This window comes from Tinamus guttatus, unplaced genomic scaffold (assembly GCF_059628265.1).
Source record: "Tinamus guttatus ecotype Peru unplaced genomic scaffold, ASM5962826v1 Tinamus_guttatus_pri_ptg000332l, whole genome shotgun sequence".
NCBI classification, from domain to species: Eukaryota; Metazoa; Chordata; class Aves; order Tinamiformes; family Tinamidae; genus Tinamus; species Tinamus guttatus.
In genome coordinates, this window is record NW_028288866.1 from 903,174 (window position 1) to 919,901 (window position 16,728).

Below are 16,728 nucleotides of genomic sequence, written 5' to 3' on the forward strand. Positions count from 1 at the left end.
CTTACAGATAATCCTGTCTTTGATCCACTATTACTCTTTCCGAGCAGCATGGAAGTAAAGAAATTGTTAATTGTGGAGAATGTCTAGCTCTTTCCAACGCCATGTATCTACCCAGCAGCGTGAGCCGGGCTCTGCCCGTGAAAGGCCCCGGCCGCGCCGGGAGCCGCCTTCCTCGCCGCGCGTTTCGGTTCGCAGCCACTCGCCTTTTTTTGCCATTTTACTTCCAAACACGACAATCTTTCAATAATCACCTGGTCTTTCTGTGAACTGTGGGTTCTTTTTCTTTTTTTTTTTTTTTTTTTTTTGAGAGAGACTTGGAAAATTTTAATGACTCTTTGATAACATCTTCCTCCAATCCCTTGTGCCGAGAGCCAGAAAGGGGTTGCGTGAGCTTCACCTCGCTCCTTGCTGCGACCAGGGATACCAAAGGGGTTGAGCGTCGTCCTTGGGTGGCGTTTTCCATGGAAAGGAGATTTTTTCCCCTCTTTTCTCCTTGTTTTTCAGGAATGCACTCATTTTTATTTCATTATTTTTTTACATCTCCTGTAGCTCCCCCAAGGGAGCCCTTCCTCTCCTGCTTGAATATGGAGTAGCAGGAACTCGTGTTACCACTTCCAGGCTTGACAGGGCCCTGTCCCGGTGTCGTCCTAATAAAGTGAGCTGTTTCCCGTGACCTTGAGGCGTAACCTTGTTTCCGGAGCAAAACCCTTTCCATGGAGTTTGGGCTTTGGTGGGGATACGGCCGGAGCCAAACAGCTATTGCCAAGCGCAGGAAGGGGGGATTTATTAGTAAATACACGAATATTGGGACTGTTAAACTCGATCGTCTTCCTCTTAAGCTAATCCCTGGGGCCAAAGTTGGGTTATCCCTTGGCAAAGCGCTGCCCTCCGTCCTCCTTGCTCTCCCCATTGCTGTTTTGTCCCTCTCCATTTTTGTCCCCACCAGTGGGAGCAAGGAGGGCTCGGGGAAAGGGAGAGTTTGGGCCCAAAGCGGCTCCTACCTCAAGGGCCGCGGCAGAAGGGCCGGATCCAGCGGCTTCTTTCCCAAGGTGGAACTGGAGCATGGATTCAGCAAAGCGCCGACCTCCTCCATCCGTTGGAAACTTGGACGGGCCTTTTATTCTTCCCAGACTGAAGCACTCGCTTTGTTCACATAAATCCCTGGATTTTTCTTTTCAGTTTGCTGTTATTTTGGGGATTTGTTGTTGTTACAAGCGTCTCTTCCTTGCGCTGAAGCTGCTGCAAAGCTGCGTCCCGTGGAGGAAACGGGCTCCCTGTTTTGTCCCTGTTTGTCACCGTCTCAGCCTGAGGTTGTCACCGTTGCTGTGGAAGCCTCGTGAAAGTGCAAAGGGGCCGTCCGGCTGCTCCTGTTTTATGGGAGAGAGGCTGCCTGGATCCCAGGGACCTGCAGGGAGGGATGGGGCATCCCAGGGGCTTGGGGAGCAGGGATGGGACACGTGGATGCTCTGGGATGATGGATGGAGGGATGGGGCATCCCAGGTGCTCAGTGATGGAGGGAAGGATGGAGAAACCGAGGGACCCCCAGTGCGAGGGATGGGGCAGGGGTGGGATGTCCCTCCCCATGGATGTGGGGGCGTCCTGGGCAGGAGGGAGCAGCGAGTCCCTGGGGGTAGGGACAGACGGACAGAGGGATGGAGGGACAGACAGATGGAGGGATGAACGGAGAGAGGGAAGGATGGATGGAGGGAAGGATGGACGGACGGACAGACGGACGGACGGATGGATGGAGGGCTGTGCGGCCAGCAGGAGGGACCGTGCGGGCCGGGGCGCTCCGGGCGGGATGCGGGAGAGGCGCCGGGATGCGGGGCGGGCCGGGGCGGGGCGGGGGCCGCTCCCGCTCCCATTCCCGGTTCCCGGTCCGCGTTGCCGCCGCCCGGTCCCGCCCCGCCCCGCCCGCCCGCGCCGCACGTGACGCTCCCGGCGGCTCCGCTCGGCTCCGCTCCGGCCGCGGCTCCGGTAGGTGCCCCCGGCCCCGGCCCCGCGGCGGCTCCGCGACCTTCAGGGGGCCGGGGGGGAAGATGCTGCGGGGGCGGCGACAGCGGCCCCGGCCCCCCCAGCCGCCCCCGTCCTGTCCCCAGACCTGCCCCCCCCCCGCCCCTCGCTGCCCCTTGTCGCACCCCCCCCCCCGCACCTGACCCCAATTTCCCTCCCGGTGGCCCCAAACCTGCCCCCCCCCCCCATAACCTCCCTGTCCCCCTGCGTCCCCCCCGGATCTGTCCCCAACCTGCCCCCCTCCAACCTGCCCCCCCCCCGGTGTCCCCCCGGCAGCTCCAGCGGCCCCGTCACCCCCCCCGCGCCCCCAGCCCGGGCCCGCGGCGGCACCGGGGGGTCCCGGGGACACCGCGGGGGGGCCGGGAGGGACAGGCCGACCTTGCGCGGGGGCCTCGCGCGCTCGGAGCCGCAGGCGCCGCGCGGGGGCCCGTGGCCACCACCGGGTTCCCCGTGGCCACCGCGCGGCTGCCCGGGGCCCGGCGCCCGCGTCGCGGCCGCGCACGGAGCCGCTGCGCCGCCCGCCCGGCGCCTCCGCACAGGGCCCCGCGCGCGGCCTCGCGTGGGCCCGGGCCCCGCGGGGCTCCCGCGCGGGGCCGGTGCCGGTACCGGTGCCGGTGCCGGGCGCCGCAGCCCAGCTGCTGTCCATGGTGCTGCGCGGGGCCCTGCCCTGGGTGACCGGCCGGCACCGCACGTGGCATCGGCGTGCTGAGTTCGGGCAGCCTCAGCCGCTCCGGCCTCCTCTCCGTGGCAGCAAGCGAATGCCACCATTAGGCTCCAGGGGTAATGGCACGATGGGGCCTCGGCTGCAGGCTCTGCCTCAGCTCTGGCCTCCTCTCCATGGCAGCAAGTGAATGCCACCATTAGGCTCCAGGGGTAACGGCAGGCCAATGCATGCACCTGCGCGCACCCACCTCTCCTCTCCCCACAGGACGAGCCATGGGCCACCCGGGGCCCATCCGGGCCACCTAGACGTGTCCCTCCCCCCAGACCCCGGCAAGGCCTTGCCCCGGGGCGGGGGGCGCCGGGCGCTCGCGGCCCCGTGCCCCGCAGCGAGGCAGGATGGCCGAGCCGCGCTACGCGTCCCCGCCGCCCCTCAAGGTAAGGGGGCTCCACGGGCGCGGGGCGCCGCGCGGCGCCGGCGCCCGCCCTGACGCCGAGTCTTGCAGACGGAGGAGGACTACATCCCCTACCCCAGCGTGCACGAGGTAGCGGCCGCGGGGACGCGGCGCCGGCGGCGGCACCACCGGGTGCTGCCCCGGCACCCACCCGCGCTGCCGGCACTAGGTGCTGGGCCGGGAAGGGCCCTTCCCCCTCATCCTGCTGCCCCAGTTCGGCGGCTACTGGATCGAGGGCACCAACCACCAGCTCGGCGGGACGCCCGTGCCCGGCGCCCTGCCCGGCGCCCGCGCCAAGCTCGAGTGCAACCACACGGCCCAGATCTACCGCAAGCATTTCCTGGGCAAGGTGAGCGCCGGGGGACGTGGTGGCCGCGGGGACAGGTTCCTATGGGCATGAGGGTCCCCACAGGCACAGGTGCCCCGTGGCTCTCAGATATGGGTGCTGAGGAGTATGGGGTGCTCCGTGCTTGCACATGAGGGTGCCCGTGGTTGCGGGTGCCTGCGGGCAGGGGTGCCCATGGATGTAAGTGCCTTCAGGCATGGGTGGCCATGGCTATGGGTGGCCAAGAGGAATGGCTTTTGGGGGGCCATGGGGGTCCCATGGCAGGGGTGCCCCATGGGAACGGGTGTTAGCAGATGCCGGTGTCCCATGGCAGGGGCGCCCTGTGGGAACCTCCCGACATGGTGTCCCATGGGCATGGGTGCACGGTGGGGGTCCCCAGGGCTGTCCCCAGGTCCATGTGGGGTGGGAAGGTGCCACCCCGCAGCAGCCACCCACGGGCGCTCTGCCCGCCCCATAGGAGCACTTCAACTACTACTCACTGGACGCCGCCCTGGGGCACCTCGTCTTCTCGCTCAAGTACGACGAGCAGGAGCACCTGCACCTGCTGCTGCGGTGAGCGGGACCCCGCGGGTGCCGGGGGGGACGCGCGCCCCGGCGCCGCGCTGACGCCCGTGCCGCCGCGCAGCACCCGCTCCCGCACGCTGCACGACGTGGTGCCCATCTCCTGCCTCGCCGAGTTCCCCAACGTGGTGCAGATGGCCAAGGTGGGTGCGCGGCGCCGCTGCCGGGCGCCCCGCGCCGTGCGCGCCGCCCACCGCGCTCTCCGTCCGCAGCTGGTGTGCGAGGACGTCAACGTGGACCGCTTCTACCCCGTGCTCTACCCCAAGGTGAGCGGCGGCGCGGGCAGCGCGAGGAGGGAGGCGGCGGCGCCGCGAGGTGCCAAGCGGCCTCCGTCCCCAGGCCTCCCGCCTCATCGTGGCCTTCGACGAGCACGTCCTCAGCAATAACTTCAAATTCGGCGTCATCTACCAGAAGCTGGGCCAGGTAAGGGGGCTCGGAGGGGCTCGGGGGCCGCGGCGACGCGGGTGCCCATGGCGCTGCCGCCCCGCAGACCTCCGAGGAGGAGCTGTTCGGCACCACGGAGGAGAGCCCGGCCTTCGTGGAGTTCCTCGACTTCCTGGGCCAGAAGGTCAAGCTGCAGGACTTCAAGGGGTGAGCGAGGGGCGGCCTCGCGGCCGCGCGGCCCCGCGGCCCCGCGCTGAGGCGCCGGGGCGGCCGCCGCAGGTTCCGGGGCGGCCTGGACGTCACGCACGGGCAGACGGGCAGCGAGTCGGTCTACTGCCACTTCCGCGGCAAGGAGATCATGTTCCACGTCTCCACCAAGCTGCCCTACACCGAAGGCGATGCGCAGCAGGTGGGCGCTGGCGCGGGGACCCGGCGCACGCCGCGACGCCCCGCGCTCACCCCCTTCTTCCTCCTCCTCCTCCTCAACGCCCGGGCAGCTGCAGCGCAAGCGCCACATCGGCAACGACATCGTGGCCATCGTGTTCCAGGACGAGAACACCCCCTTCGTGCCCGACATGATCGCCTCCAACTTCCTGCACGCCTACGTGGTGGTGCAGCTGGAGCGGCGCAGCGAGCAGGGCACCCTCTACAAGGTGCTGCGCGCCCGGACGCCTGGGCCCCTCCGCCCAGCACCCCTCGGCACCCCTCACCTGGATGCCGCCGTGTTGTCGCAGGTCTCCGTCACGGCGCGGGACGACGTGCCCTTCTTTGGCCCCCCGCTGCCCGACCCCGCGGTCTTCAGGAAGGTGAGTGGTGGTGCTGGTGGCACGGAGGACCGCGACATGGCGGGATGTCACCCGCGGTGTCCCTCGCCACGCAGGGCCCCGAGTTCCAGGAGTTCCTGCTGGCCAAGCTCATCAACGCCGAGTACGCGTGCTACCGCGCCGACAAGTTCGCCAAGCTGGAGGTGCGCGGGGGGCGCCGGCGGGGGGCCCTGGGGACGGGGCGGCGGGTGTGAGCGCGGTGGCCGCGGCAGGAGCGGACGCGGGCGGCGCTGCTGGAGACGCTGCACGAGGAGCTGCACGCGCACAGCCAGGCCATGCTGGGGCTGGGCCCCGACGACGAGCGCGCGGACAACGGCGGCGCCGGCGCCACCGGCAGCTTCTTCGAGTCCTTCAAGGTGAGGCCGGGATCGGGGCGGGGGGCGTGGCCGCGGCGAGACGGCCACGCCCCCCGATGCGGGGCCACGCCCACTAAGGGGGCGGGTCACGCCCCCTCCAGCCTTTGCTGCGGGGGCGACTGGCCACGCCCCCGGCTCACTAACCACGCCCCTCATCGGGCCACGCCACCTTCGTTGAGCCACGCCCCTTCGCATGGAGCCCCGCCCCCAGTTCCCGCTCCCTGCGGCTGAGCCGGCCCGCCGGCCCCGCCCCCTTGCACAGGCCCCGCCCTCTTTTGGCAAGCCCCGTCCCCCCGTGTCCCCCGATGTCCCCCGTGTCCCCCGATGTCCCCCCGCGCCCCCGTCGGCGCTGACGGGCGCGGGGCGCTGCCTCGGCAGTCGCTGCTGGTGCCCGGGAGCCGGCGGGGCCGTCGCGGCAGCGCCATCGGCATCGGCACCGTGGAGGAGGTGGGTGCCGCGTGTCCCCTTCCCGGGCCACCGTGTCCCCCCCAGCGCATCCCTGTGTCCCCTGAGACCTCGCTGTCCCCCCCGCCCCGCCGCCCAGGCCCTGCTGGTGCCCGGCAAGAGCCCCACGCGGAAGCGCCCGGGGCCGCTGGGCTCGCGCCGCAGCAGCGCCATCGGCATCGAGAACATCCAGGAGGTCCAGGAGCAGAGGTGGGTGCCGGCGCGCGGGGGGACGGGGCACCCGCCGCCCTGCCCACCCGCCGCGTCCCCCGCCAGGGACAGCCCGCCCGGCGCCCCCGCGCCGCCCGCCTCGCACACCTCGTCCGCGCAGAGCTCGCCCGAGATGCCCACGGCCAGGAACAGGTTGGGGCGCGGGGACCTGGTGGCGCGGGGATGAGGTGGCACTTGGGTCGGGTGGCATCGAGACATGGTACTGCGGGGATGAGGTGGCACTTGGATGAGGTGGCTTGGAGACATAGGAGCGCAGGGATGAGGTGGTCCAGGGACAGGGTGGCACAGTGGCACCGTCACTGAGGGATGGGGTGGTGTTCGGCTGGGGTGACAAAGGGACAGGGTGGCATGGGGATGGGGTGGCATCAGGGGCAGGGTGGCATGGGGATATGGTCCTGTGGGGATGGGGTGGCACTTGGATCAGATGGCACCAGGTGACCTGGAGACATAGGAGTGTAGGGATAGGGCGGTCCAGGGACAGGGTGGCACCAGTGCACGTCATCAGTGGGCTGGGGTGGCACAGGGACATCATGGGACAAGGCAGCATTCGGACCAGGGCCGCGGCAGCAGGGACAGGGTGGGTGGCAGTGGGGAGGCAGGGCAGCAGCGCGGGGACAAGGTGACAGCAGGGGGACAGCGGGCGCAGAACCGCGAGGCCGGGGTGGGCAGCGCCCTGCAGGGCCCGGGTGGCCCAGGGGACAGGGCACCGGGGTGTCCCCGCGCAGGGCCGAGAAGCCGGAGCTGCCGCGGGATTTCTCCCGCTCGTCGTCCAGCGCCAGCAGCTTCGGCAGCGTGGCCGAGGAGCCCGAGGAGGTGGCCGAGGAGGTGCGCGGTGGCCGCGGGAGGGGACCCGGGGGACGCCGGGGGACGCCCGTGTCACCGTGCCCTCCCCGCAGGAGCGCCGCTCGCCCGCGGGGCCGCCGCGCCACCGCGACGCCTTCGCCTACAGCACGTGGCTGGACGACAGCCTGAGCACAACCAGCAGCGGCAGCTCCCCCGGTACCGCCGCGGGGCGCGGGGGGGGACACCCGTGTCACCCGGGGTCCCCTCACCGCCCCCGTTGTCCCCGCAGGCACCTCGCGCTCGCCCCGGCCGCCCCCCGAGCCCGCCTGCCCCGAGATCAAGATCCAGCTGGAGCGGCCGCCGCGGCAGCCGCCGGACGCGGTGAGCGCGGGGGACGCGGGGGGACGCGGGGACGCGGCGGCGCCGTCCGCTGACCCCCGGCCTCCCCACAGGGCTCCTAGTCTTCCTCGCCGGGGGGCCGGGACCCCCCTTTCGGTCGCCCCCCCCCGCCCCGCTCGCGCGCCGCCCCCTCGCCAGGACACGAAGCCATCGCCGCCGGTGCCGGTCCCCGCTCTTCCCGCACCCCGGCTGCGTTCCGGGGTCCCCCCGTCCCCGGGGCTGCGGCTGCGGCCAGACAATCTCCCCTGCCAGCACCAAAACCCTCCAGTTCCCCCCCAAAGTGGGCGCCGTGGCCCTTCCTCCTCCTCCTCCTCCTCCCGGTCGCTCCGGTTCTCCCAGCCCGGCGGGGCCGCGTTGCCGCTGCCGGTGCTCGATGTATAAAATAAAGGTCTATTTATTGCTACCATACGGCGCTGGCGCAGGCGGCACCCTTGGGTGCCCCCCCTTCCCTGCGGGCAGCTCCGGGCCCGCCAAAAATAAAATTAAACCCCCCGAAAAGCCCCAATCCCTCTCTTTGCGCTCCAGCAGCCGCAGCTAAAGCGGGCGCTGAGGTTTGGCTGCCGGCGCCAGGTCGGTGGCCCTGGGGACGCCCTGGGGACGCCGCGATGCGGCCGGCGGTGGCGGCCCCGGGCGGAGGAGGCGGAGGAGGGAGGGTCCCTTGCCGGGAAGGCCGGGGCACGAGGACGAGCGCGGGATGGGGAGCGCGGGAACGCCGGGAACGAGGAGAGCGAGCCCGGAGCGCGCCCGCCCGGCGCCGCCGAAAAGGGCTTCGCCAGCCCCTTTCCGCAGCCGGGACAGAGCAGGGGAAGCGGCTGCGGGCGCCGGGGAGGGTTTGCAAGGAGGGAGCCGTGTGCGGGCGCGGGGCTCGCTGCGAGCTGGGGGGCCAGGCCCGCGGCACGGGGGGGTGTTTGCACACTTGGGGGGTGTTTGCACGCGCGGGCGCACAGGGGTGTTTGTGCATGGGGGGTGTTTGCACACGCGGGTGCACAGGGGGTGTTTGCATACACGGGCGCACGGGGGTGTTTGCACACGCGAGTACGTGGGGTGTTTGCACACGCGGGTGCACAGGGGGTGTTTGCATACGCGGGTGCGCGGGAGGGTATTTGCACACGCAGGTGCACGGGGAGTGTTTGCACGCTCGAGTACGTGGGGTGTTTGCACGCGCGGGCGCACAGGGGTGTTTGTGCATGGGGGGTGTTTGCACGCGCGGGTGCATGGGGGGGGGGTGTTTGCACATGCAGGTGCACGGGGGTGTTTGCACGCGCTGCTACGTGGGGTGTTTGCACGCGCGGGTGCACGGGGGTGTTTGCACGCGCGAAGCCCTGCACATGCAGCCCGGGGGGGCCCGCCGCTCCGTGCACAGGGAGCGCCGGGAGCAGCAGGAGCGCGCGGGGCCGCATCCGTCCCCCGCAGCATCGGTGCAGGCGGAGGCCGCGCGCGCTTGCGCTCCCCTCCACGGGGCCAGCGCGCGGTGGGGGACCGTTTTGGGAATATTTTCCTCCGTTTTTTCCCCCCCTGCATTTCGTTGGGGCCGCAGCGAGGCTCGTGCTAGGGGAGGCCGAGTGTATTTACAGAGCCGGGCCGCGCGCTCAGCCCCGCAGCAGCAGCAGCAGCGCCGTGAGCGCGCCCAGGGCGGCGGGGAGGCGCGGGGCGGCAACGGCGGCGGCTCCGGCGCGCGCCGCGGCGCTGCAGTGCTCGCGGTTGGCGCCGATGCAGGCGGCGTAGGCCATGGCGTGCGGGATGTAGTTCTGCTCGCGGACGCCGTGCAGCAAGTGCGCCATGGGGCCCTTGGCGAAGACGGCCACGTCCTCGCCGCCGTGCGTCTCCTGCCGCAGCGGCACCGCCGCCTGCGCCTGGTAGTTGGCGTGGGCTGCCCGGGGACGGCGCCGTGAGCGGCCCCGCTCGGCCCCGGGCCGCCCCGCGGGGACAACACGGGGGTCGCTCACCGAAATCCACGGTGGAGACGTTCTCGCGCTCGCCCGCCACCATCTTGTAGCCGGGGCCGTTGCCGTAGAGGATGGCGGTGAAGGGCTTGCGGTCCACGTCGCTCTGCATGGGCGCCAGGCCTGCGGCGGGGCGCGCTCAGCATCGCCACGCGCCCCACGCGCGCCCCACGCGCCCCGTGCGCCCCTCACCGAAGATGGGGTTGCCGCGGGGGGTGTAGCCGCCGAAGGTGAACACGTGCGAGTGGTCGGCGGTGACGAGCGTGAGGGTGTCGCGCGGCGACGTGAGGCGCCCGGCCAGCCCCACGGCGCGGTCCAGCTCCACCGCCTCGTGCAGCGCCTGCTTGGCCTTGCCCTCGTGGTGCCCGTGGTCGATGCGGCCGCCTGCGGAGCCGCCCGGCGTCACCGCCCGTGGCGTCACCGCCCGCGGCGCCACCCGCCGCCCCCGCCGCTCTCGCACCCACCTTCCACCAGGAGGAAGAAGCCCCGGGGGTTTTTCTGCAGCATGCGGATGGCCACGGCCACCATCTCGCTGAGCGACGGGTCCGTCTCGTTGTTGCGGTCCAGCTCGTAGACCATGTCACCGGGCTCGAAGAGACCTACGGGGACGGACGGCGCTGGCCACGTGTCCCCGAGCCCCCCAGCCCGGTGCCGCCCGCCCGTCCCCGGCGCCGCTCACCCAGCAAGAAGTCGACCTGGCTCACGTTGAGCGCCAGCAGCTCCCGCCGGTGCCACACGTAACGGGCCACCTGCGGGGTTGGGGACAGCGCGGTGGCCACGGGGCGCCGCCGCGTCCCCCGCGCCGCCGCCGGCCCCGCGCGCCGCTACCTTGCCGGGGGCCTTGCTCTCGTGCCAGGCGCGCACCAGGTCGCGGCGGTCGAGGCGGGTGCCGCGGTGCTTGTCCTCGCCGGGGTACTCCACGTCGCTGGCGTTCTTGGGGAACATGTACTTGCGCCCGCCGCCCAGGATCACCTGCGGGCCGCAAAAACCCCGGGAATGTCCCCTCGGCCGGCAACCAGGCCCCTCCCTGGCCACCACCCGGCACCAAAATATCCCGGAATGAGGGATGCTCCGCGCCGGGGTCCCCGCCTGCCGCCGCCGCCGCCGCGGAGCCCCGTCCCGCGGCGCGCGCTGTTTGCTTTGGAGCGCCGCGGCCGCCCGTATTTATAGCAACCCGGCAGAGATTTTTTTCCCCTCCCCTCCTTTTTTTTTCCCTCTGCTCCTCGCAGAAGGTGAATTCTGCAAAACAGCAAGGCCAAAATTATTAAGGGTAAGGGAAAAAAAAAAAGGGGGGGAAAAAAAATCCCTCTTCCCCGCTATATAATTATTTCCAGCCTGGGACGAAGTTAAAATTATATTAAAGGGAAAAAAAACAGGCGACCAGGCGATTAACCGGCTAAATAACAGGCTTCGCTGTTGGCCTCTCCGGGGCTATTTTGAAGGACAGAAGTGTATTTATTTACAGGGCCAGATTTTGGCCGGGGGGGCAGCCCCACGGGGAGCCCAAGCGCGCGGAGGGGCGGCGGGTCCCGCCTGGCACGGCGGTTTGTGGGGAGTCCGGATTTGTGTCTCCTGGGGGTCCCGGCCCCATTCCCGCTGCTGCTCCCAGCCCCGCATCCACTGGAGTTCCCAAGCCCACATCTCCTGGGGGGCCCGGCCCCACATCCACTGAGGTTCATGGTCCCAGCCCCACATATTCAGGAGGGCCCAGCCCCACATCCAGATTCCTGGCCCCAAACTTCTGGAGGTCCTGGCCCCACATTTTCTGGAGGTCTTGGCCCAACATGTTCTGGAGGTCCCATCCCTCATCTCCTGGAGGTTTCAGCCCCACATCCACTGAGGTTCCTGCTCCCACATGTTCTGGAGGTCCCATCCTTCATCTCTTGGAGGTCCCAGCCCCACATCTCTTGGAGGTCCCATCCTTCGTCTCTTGAAGGTCCCAGCTCCACATCTCCTGGAGGTCCCATCCTTCATCTCTAGGAGGGCCCATCCCCACACCCAGGTTCCTGGTCCTAAACTCTGGGAGGTCCCATCCCCACATGTTCTCGAGGTCCCAGCTCTCCTCTCCTGGGGTTCCTGGCCCCACACTCCTCTCCGATCCCAGCCCCACATCCCTCGCTGCTCCCTGCCCTCATCCCTGGGGTTCCCATCCTATATCCACCCCTGACCTGGGTCCTGGCCAGCCCCACATCTCCCCACGGTCCAGACCCCACATGCACTGGTGGCACCGTCCCCACGGCCGCAGCACCATGGGGACCCACGGGGGCCGTACCTCGATGTCGGGGATGTTCTCCACGAGCTGCCGCGCGATGTCCCTGCAGCCGCCCTGCAGCGCGTCCGGGGGCATCTCGCCGTCCGAGTGCCAGTCGCGATTGGCCGAGTGGGCGTAGGCGGCGCTGGGCGTCGCGTGGGTCACCCGCGTGGTGGTGACGATGCCCACCGACTTGCCTGACCCGACAGACACGCGCCGTTGGGTGCAAAAACACCCTCCACGCGGCCAAGCGCGTGCGCGCCGGGGAACGCGTTTGGTGGCGCGGCGCCCGTCCCCGCGCTGCCAAATCCCCTTTGCCCGGGGCCAAAGGGCTGCGGGAAAGCGCCGTGCGCGTGTCCCCCCCCCTTGGGGACCTCACCATCGTCCTTAGCCCAGCGCAGGATGGAGGTGACCTCGCGGCCGCGCGTCGTGTTGCACTGGTCGCGGGTGACGCCGGCGCTGACGCCCACCGTGCCCTCGTTGGCCTTGACGCCGCACAGGTAGGCGGTGGCGGTGCCCGCGCTGTCGGGCACCTGCGCGTTGGTGTTGTAGGTCTGGGGACACAGAGGGGACAAAGTGGCTTTTTTCTTTTTTTTCCTCACTGCAGAACGGCGCTTTTGCAAGCGCGGGCTGCCCCGTTCCCACGGAGGAGGAGGAGCAGGAGGATGAGGAGGAGGAGCGGCGGCCGCTGGCACGGTGGCCTCGTCCCGCTGCCGGTGACCCAGTTTGGGGACACGCACCTTGGAGAGGGCCACGTAGGGGAACTTGTCCATCTCGAGCTGGCTCTCCTCGCCCTGGCCGTGCTGCAGCTGCCCCTTGAGGATGCGCGCGGCCGTGACGGTGGAGACGCCCATGCCTGCGGGCGGCGCGTGGGTCACCCTCGTCCCCGCGCGTGGCCGTCCCCTCCCCAAAACGAGCGCTCACCGTCGCCGAGGAAGAGGATGAGGTTCTTGGCCACGTTGGTGTTGAGGCGCTGCAGGCGCAGGGCATCGCGCAGCGCCGCCTGCGCCTGCCGCCGCCAGTACTCGGGGTCCTTCTCGCGCTCTGCAAAGCCGGGCTCGGGGCAAAGTCCCCCCCGGCTTGGTCCCCCGTGTCCCCACCCCGGCCCCAAAGCCACCTACCGGGTACCAGCGAGGCCAGGCACAGCGAGGCCACGAGGGTGAGGAGGAGGAGAGCCTTCATCGCGGGCTGGCGTGGGGGGAAACTGAGGCACGGGCGGCTCATGGACGTGTCCCTCCCTGTCCCTCGCGTGTGGCCCTGGTATGTGGCTGTGGCCTCGGTGTGTGGCCCTGGTATGTGGCCCTGTCCCCAGTGTCCCTGTCCCCGGTGCATGTCCCTGTCCCCAGTGTGTGTCCCCGGTGCATGTCCGCATCCCTGCTGCGTGTCCCTCTCCCTGTTGCACATCTGGGTCCCATTGCACCTCCAGTGCAATGTCCCCCTTGAGTTTCCACGTCCCCACCGCGTGCCCGTGTCCCCACTGCATCGCCACATCCCCAGCGCACGCCTGTGTCCCCAGCGCACGCCCGTGTCCCCATGCACAACTGCTTCCCCGCTGCACCTCCGCATCCCACACGCGTGTCCCCACGCGCACCCGTGTCCCCATCCCACACCCGTGTCCCCACCACATGCCCAAGTCCCCATTGCCCCCCATGGCCTCGTCTCTGTCCCCACCGCATGCCCCATCCCCATTGCCCCTCCGTCTCCATCCCCATCCCGCTGGGAGCCCCGTGGAGCATCCGTGTCCCTGTCCCGGTCGCTCCCCGTGTCCCGGCCGAGCCGCTGCCGTCCCCACGGCGGGGACGGTCCCCGGTGCCCGGAGCTGGGGGGGGGGGTCCTTACCGCGGGGCCTGGCACAAGGGGGGGCTTCGCGCGCGGCCGCGTCCCCAGGGACCGTCCCGCGTGGGCGCCCGGCGCAGAGGACGGGGCCGGGGCCCCTGCGAGCCCTTAAATCCCCCCGCCCCCCCCGGCCTTCTCCTCCTCCTCCTCCTCTTCCTCCACCCCCCACCCGCTTGCCAGCAGCGCGGGGGGGTTGGACTGGCCCCGAACCGGGCCTGCTGGTGCCCTCTGCCGGGTCCAGCTGGGAGCACTGGGGGCACCGGGGGACCCGCCGCGCGCGGCCCGCGCGCCCCCGTGGCCGCCCCACGCGTGAGCTGAGCGCGCCCGGGCTCAGCCGGCGTCTGACCCCCCCCCCCTCCTTCCTTCCTTCCTTCCCAAGGTGCTCGTGGGAAGCGGCAATTAAGAGCTCAATGAAAAGCTCGTTAGGCGGCTCGGCCGCGCTCCCAAAATCCTGGCTGGGAGCGGGGAAAACTCCGGAGCCGGGGAAAGGAGGGGACAAAGGACAAACCGTGCGGCTCGCTCGGACAGCCCCGCGCTCCGCGAGTGCAGCCTCGGCGCTGTGAGTGCAGCCTCGGCGCTGTGTGCACTCGCGTGCGCTTGCACGCTGCGTTCTTGCACCATCGGCTGCTCGCTGCATGCGTGCACAGCTGCGCGCTTAGGTGCCTACACAGTTGCAGGCATGGGTGCCGCGTGCCTGCATATGTGCAGCTGTGGACTTGCACGCCTGCACGCTTGCACAGTCCTGTGCTCGAGTGCCTGTGGGCACAAGTGAGTGCTTGGCGCTTGCACAAGTGCACGGCCACGTGCTTGGGTGCCCGCATGCGGCGTACCTGCATGATCACGAGTGTGCACACTTGAGCTTGGAAGCTTGCACATGTGCATGCTTGCACGAGTGTGTGCTTGGATGTGCGCACGGTGCTCGAACTTGTGCACACTTGCACCACGGCGCGCTTGGGTGCATGCACGCTTGCACAATCACCTACACGGACGCGTGCACTTCGCCTTGCGTGTGTGCACGATGGCACGCTTGCACTATCGTGCGTTTGGCAGCTTGAAGACGTGTATCACCGTGTGCTTGAACATGCGTGTGCCTGTGTGCTTTGATGCTTGAACATGTGCACACTCGCACCACGGCGTGCGTGCGCGCTTGCACAATCGGATGCTCGCACGCGTGTGCACTTGCTCGCACGCGTGCATGGCGCCTTGCTCGCACGCCTGCCCCGGCACCGCGGCGCGCGCTCGCTCCGGGACCCCCGGCACGCGGCCTCCCGAAAGAGTTAAGCGCGGCGGCGAGCGCGGCGAGCGCGCAAGCCCGGCCCTCCGCCGGGCCCAGCGGCTTCCGCGGCCCAGGTGCATCCCGCGCTGCGGAGGCCGCGGCGCCGGCGGCACCGGAGCCGCCACCATGGTGAGTGGGTGCCGCGTCCCCCCCCCACCGGCCACCGTGTCCCCCCCGCCGCGGTCACCGTGGCCTCTCGGTGCCTTTTGCCCTTTTTCTCCCTTTTTTATTTTTTTTTTTCGGTTGCAGCGCTGAGATTTTTCCCATGGGGGCTGTGTGTCCCTGTCCCCCCTCTGGTCCCCCCTGGCTCGTTAGTACCGGGGTCTCCAATTAATGTCACCCCCCCCCCAGTGACCCTCGCCGGGTGGGTGCTGTGGGGGGCAGGTGCCGGCGGGGGTTTGGGTGCTTTAAGGCCAAATCAGTGATGTTAGTGTTTTTTGTTGTTGTTGTCGTTGTTTTTTTGGGTATTTTTTTTCCCGCGCCTCAGGGTTGGAGGGGAGAAAGTGGCGCCCGGAGCCGCCGTGGCCGAAATGGCGCCTGGAGGCGGCTGGCGGCTCCCACCCGGATGCCAGGGGCCCCCCCGGACGCCTGGGCCCCTCACCCCCATGACACCCCCTTCTCTACCCCCCCAGAAGAAAGGGGGGGGGGGGGAAACAACACCGGGAGGGGGGGTCCTGCACCCCGTCGGGATTTTCTCCTTCTCAGCGTGAATCTTGGGGGATTATTTTTATTATCGCTATTTTGAGGTGAAAAGGGGGCATTTCGGCCAAAGCTGCCTGTTTGCCAGCACCGCCGCGGCTCTCACTGGCCCAGCCATGGCTCGGGGCTGCCTCCCCCACGGCGCGAGCACCCGTGGGTGCTACAGGATGCCCTTCTCACCCCCCGACCCCGGCAGCCCGCGGCGGTGTGTTTTGGGGCAAAGCGGAAGGAAAAAGGGGAAAAGGGAAAATGCGTGTTTTTTTTCTGGTCCTTAACTTCCTCCTTCCTCCGGGGCCGCGCGCAGGAGGTTCAGGGATTATTTCTGCTTTTCTTTTGCTCACCGCGGGGCTGTCCCACGCCTGGCACTGCGGGGGCTTCTCTGATGGCTGATATAGGGTTGCGCCCGGGCTGGCTGCCAGCGACCACCCCCTTTATTTACTTATTCCCCCCCCACCTTCCGCCCCAGCGCTGGTGTTTTGGGGAGGAGGGCAGTGCCGAGAGCGCCTTTCCGCAGGAAAGCATTGGCTGCAGGCTCCCAGCTCCGGGAATTTGCGCTTGGAGCAGGAGGGGGGTGGATTTGGAGCCGGGAGAAGGGGGGAGGATTTGCGGGGCGGGAATTTTGCACCCGGGGGCTGCAGCTTTCGGCCCCGGCGTGTGGAAAAAGCAGGAGAAAGCGAGGTGGGGGGGAAGGGAAAGGAGACTTGGGGGGCAGGAAAAGGAGGTTTGGGGGGAAACCCCTCCCGCGGGAGCTTCTCCGCCCTTTTCCCACCTCCGCCCCCGCGCCGGGTCCCCTCCCGTCCCGCCTGTTTTCCTCGCGGTTGTGCAAGCGCCCGGGGCTAATTGGAAGCAGGGCCCGGCGGCGGCGGCTCCATCGCGGAAAAACAGGGAGAAGCTCCCGCACATCCCGCCGTTCCCGCAGCGCCGCGCGGGAGGCGGCGTGGAAGAGGTTAACGTGTCCGGAGGCGGCGTTATCCCGGCCGGAGCGCCGCGGGAAGTTCCCACCTCTGGGGCCTATTGTTCGCCCCCGGGCTGAGCCCCGGCGCCGTCGGGACTTGGAGCGGCCTCGGCGGCACCGCGAGCCGCCCTCCCGGCCTCGCTTTTCCCTCGGTTTTCCCGCTGGGAATGAGCCCCGGGGGGCCGCGGCGGGCGGCTGCGCGAGCGAGCGGGTAGTGCCGGGAGGAAGCGCCGAGGGCAGGACGGCCCTTCCCGCGCCGGCCCCGGGGGAGCCCGCGGCTTCCCGACGCGCCGGGGACACGTGTCGCCTTCC

General features: G+C 69.3%; 2 protein-coding genes across 2 annotated transcripts; one reads left to right on the forward strand and one right to left on the reverse strand.

Annotated features, from left to right (window-relative positions):
* Window positions 1–3,072: 3,072 nt before the first annotated feature.
* Window positions 3,073–7,994, forward strand: RAP1GAP (RAP1 GTPase activating protein). Its single transcript, XM_088529488.1, has 21 exons — window positions 3,073–3,111; window positions 3,180–3,218; window positions 3,298–3,477; window positions 3,932–4,026; window positions 4,100–4,178; window positions 4,248–4,301; window positions 4,375–4,458; window positions 4,526–4,626; window positions 4,699–4,828; window positions 4,917–5,072; window positions 5,154–5,225; window positions 5,300–5,386; window positions 5,456–5,599; window positions 5,978–6,046; window positions 6,144–6,253; window positions 6,320–6,406; window positions 7,000–7,099; window positions 7,171–7,273; window positions 7,347–7,438; window positions 7,519–7,649; window positions 7,982–7,994. The coding sequence occupies exons 1-21, from the start codon at window positions 3,073–3,075 to the stop codon at window positions 7,992–7,994; spliced, it is 1,965 nt and encodes a 654-aa protein (XP_088385614.1).
* A 1,013-nt stretch (window positions 7,995–9,007) lies between these two features.
* ALPL (alkaline phosphatase, biomineralization associated) lies at window positions 9,008–12,854 on the reverse strand. The gene is made up of 11 exons (XM_088529561.1): window positions 12,772–12,854; window positions 12,575–12,694; window positions 12,391–12,506; window positions 12,030–12,204; window positions 11,672–11,847; window positions 10,228–10,371; window positions 10,079–10,148; window positions 9,864–9,998; window positions 9,592–9,783; window positions 9,403–9,522; window positions 9,008–9,326 (listed from the first exon to the last, which is right to left on the reverse strand). Exons 1-11 carry the CDS (start codon window positions 12,830–12,832, stop codon window positions 9,046–9,048), a joined length of 1,590 nt encoding a protein of 529 aa, XP_088385687.1. The 5' UTR covers window positions 12,833–12,854; the 3' UTR covers window positions 9,008–9,045.
* Between the last annotated feature and the right edge of the window lie 3,874 nt (window positions 12,855–16,728).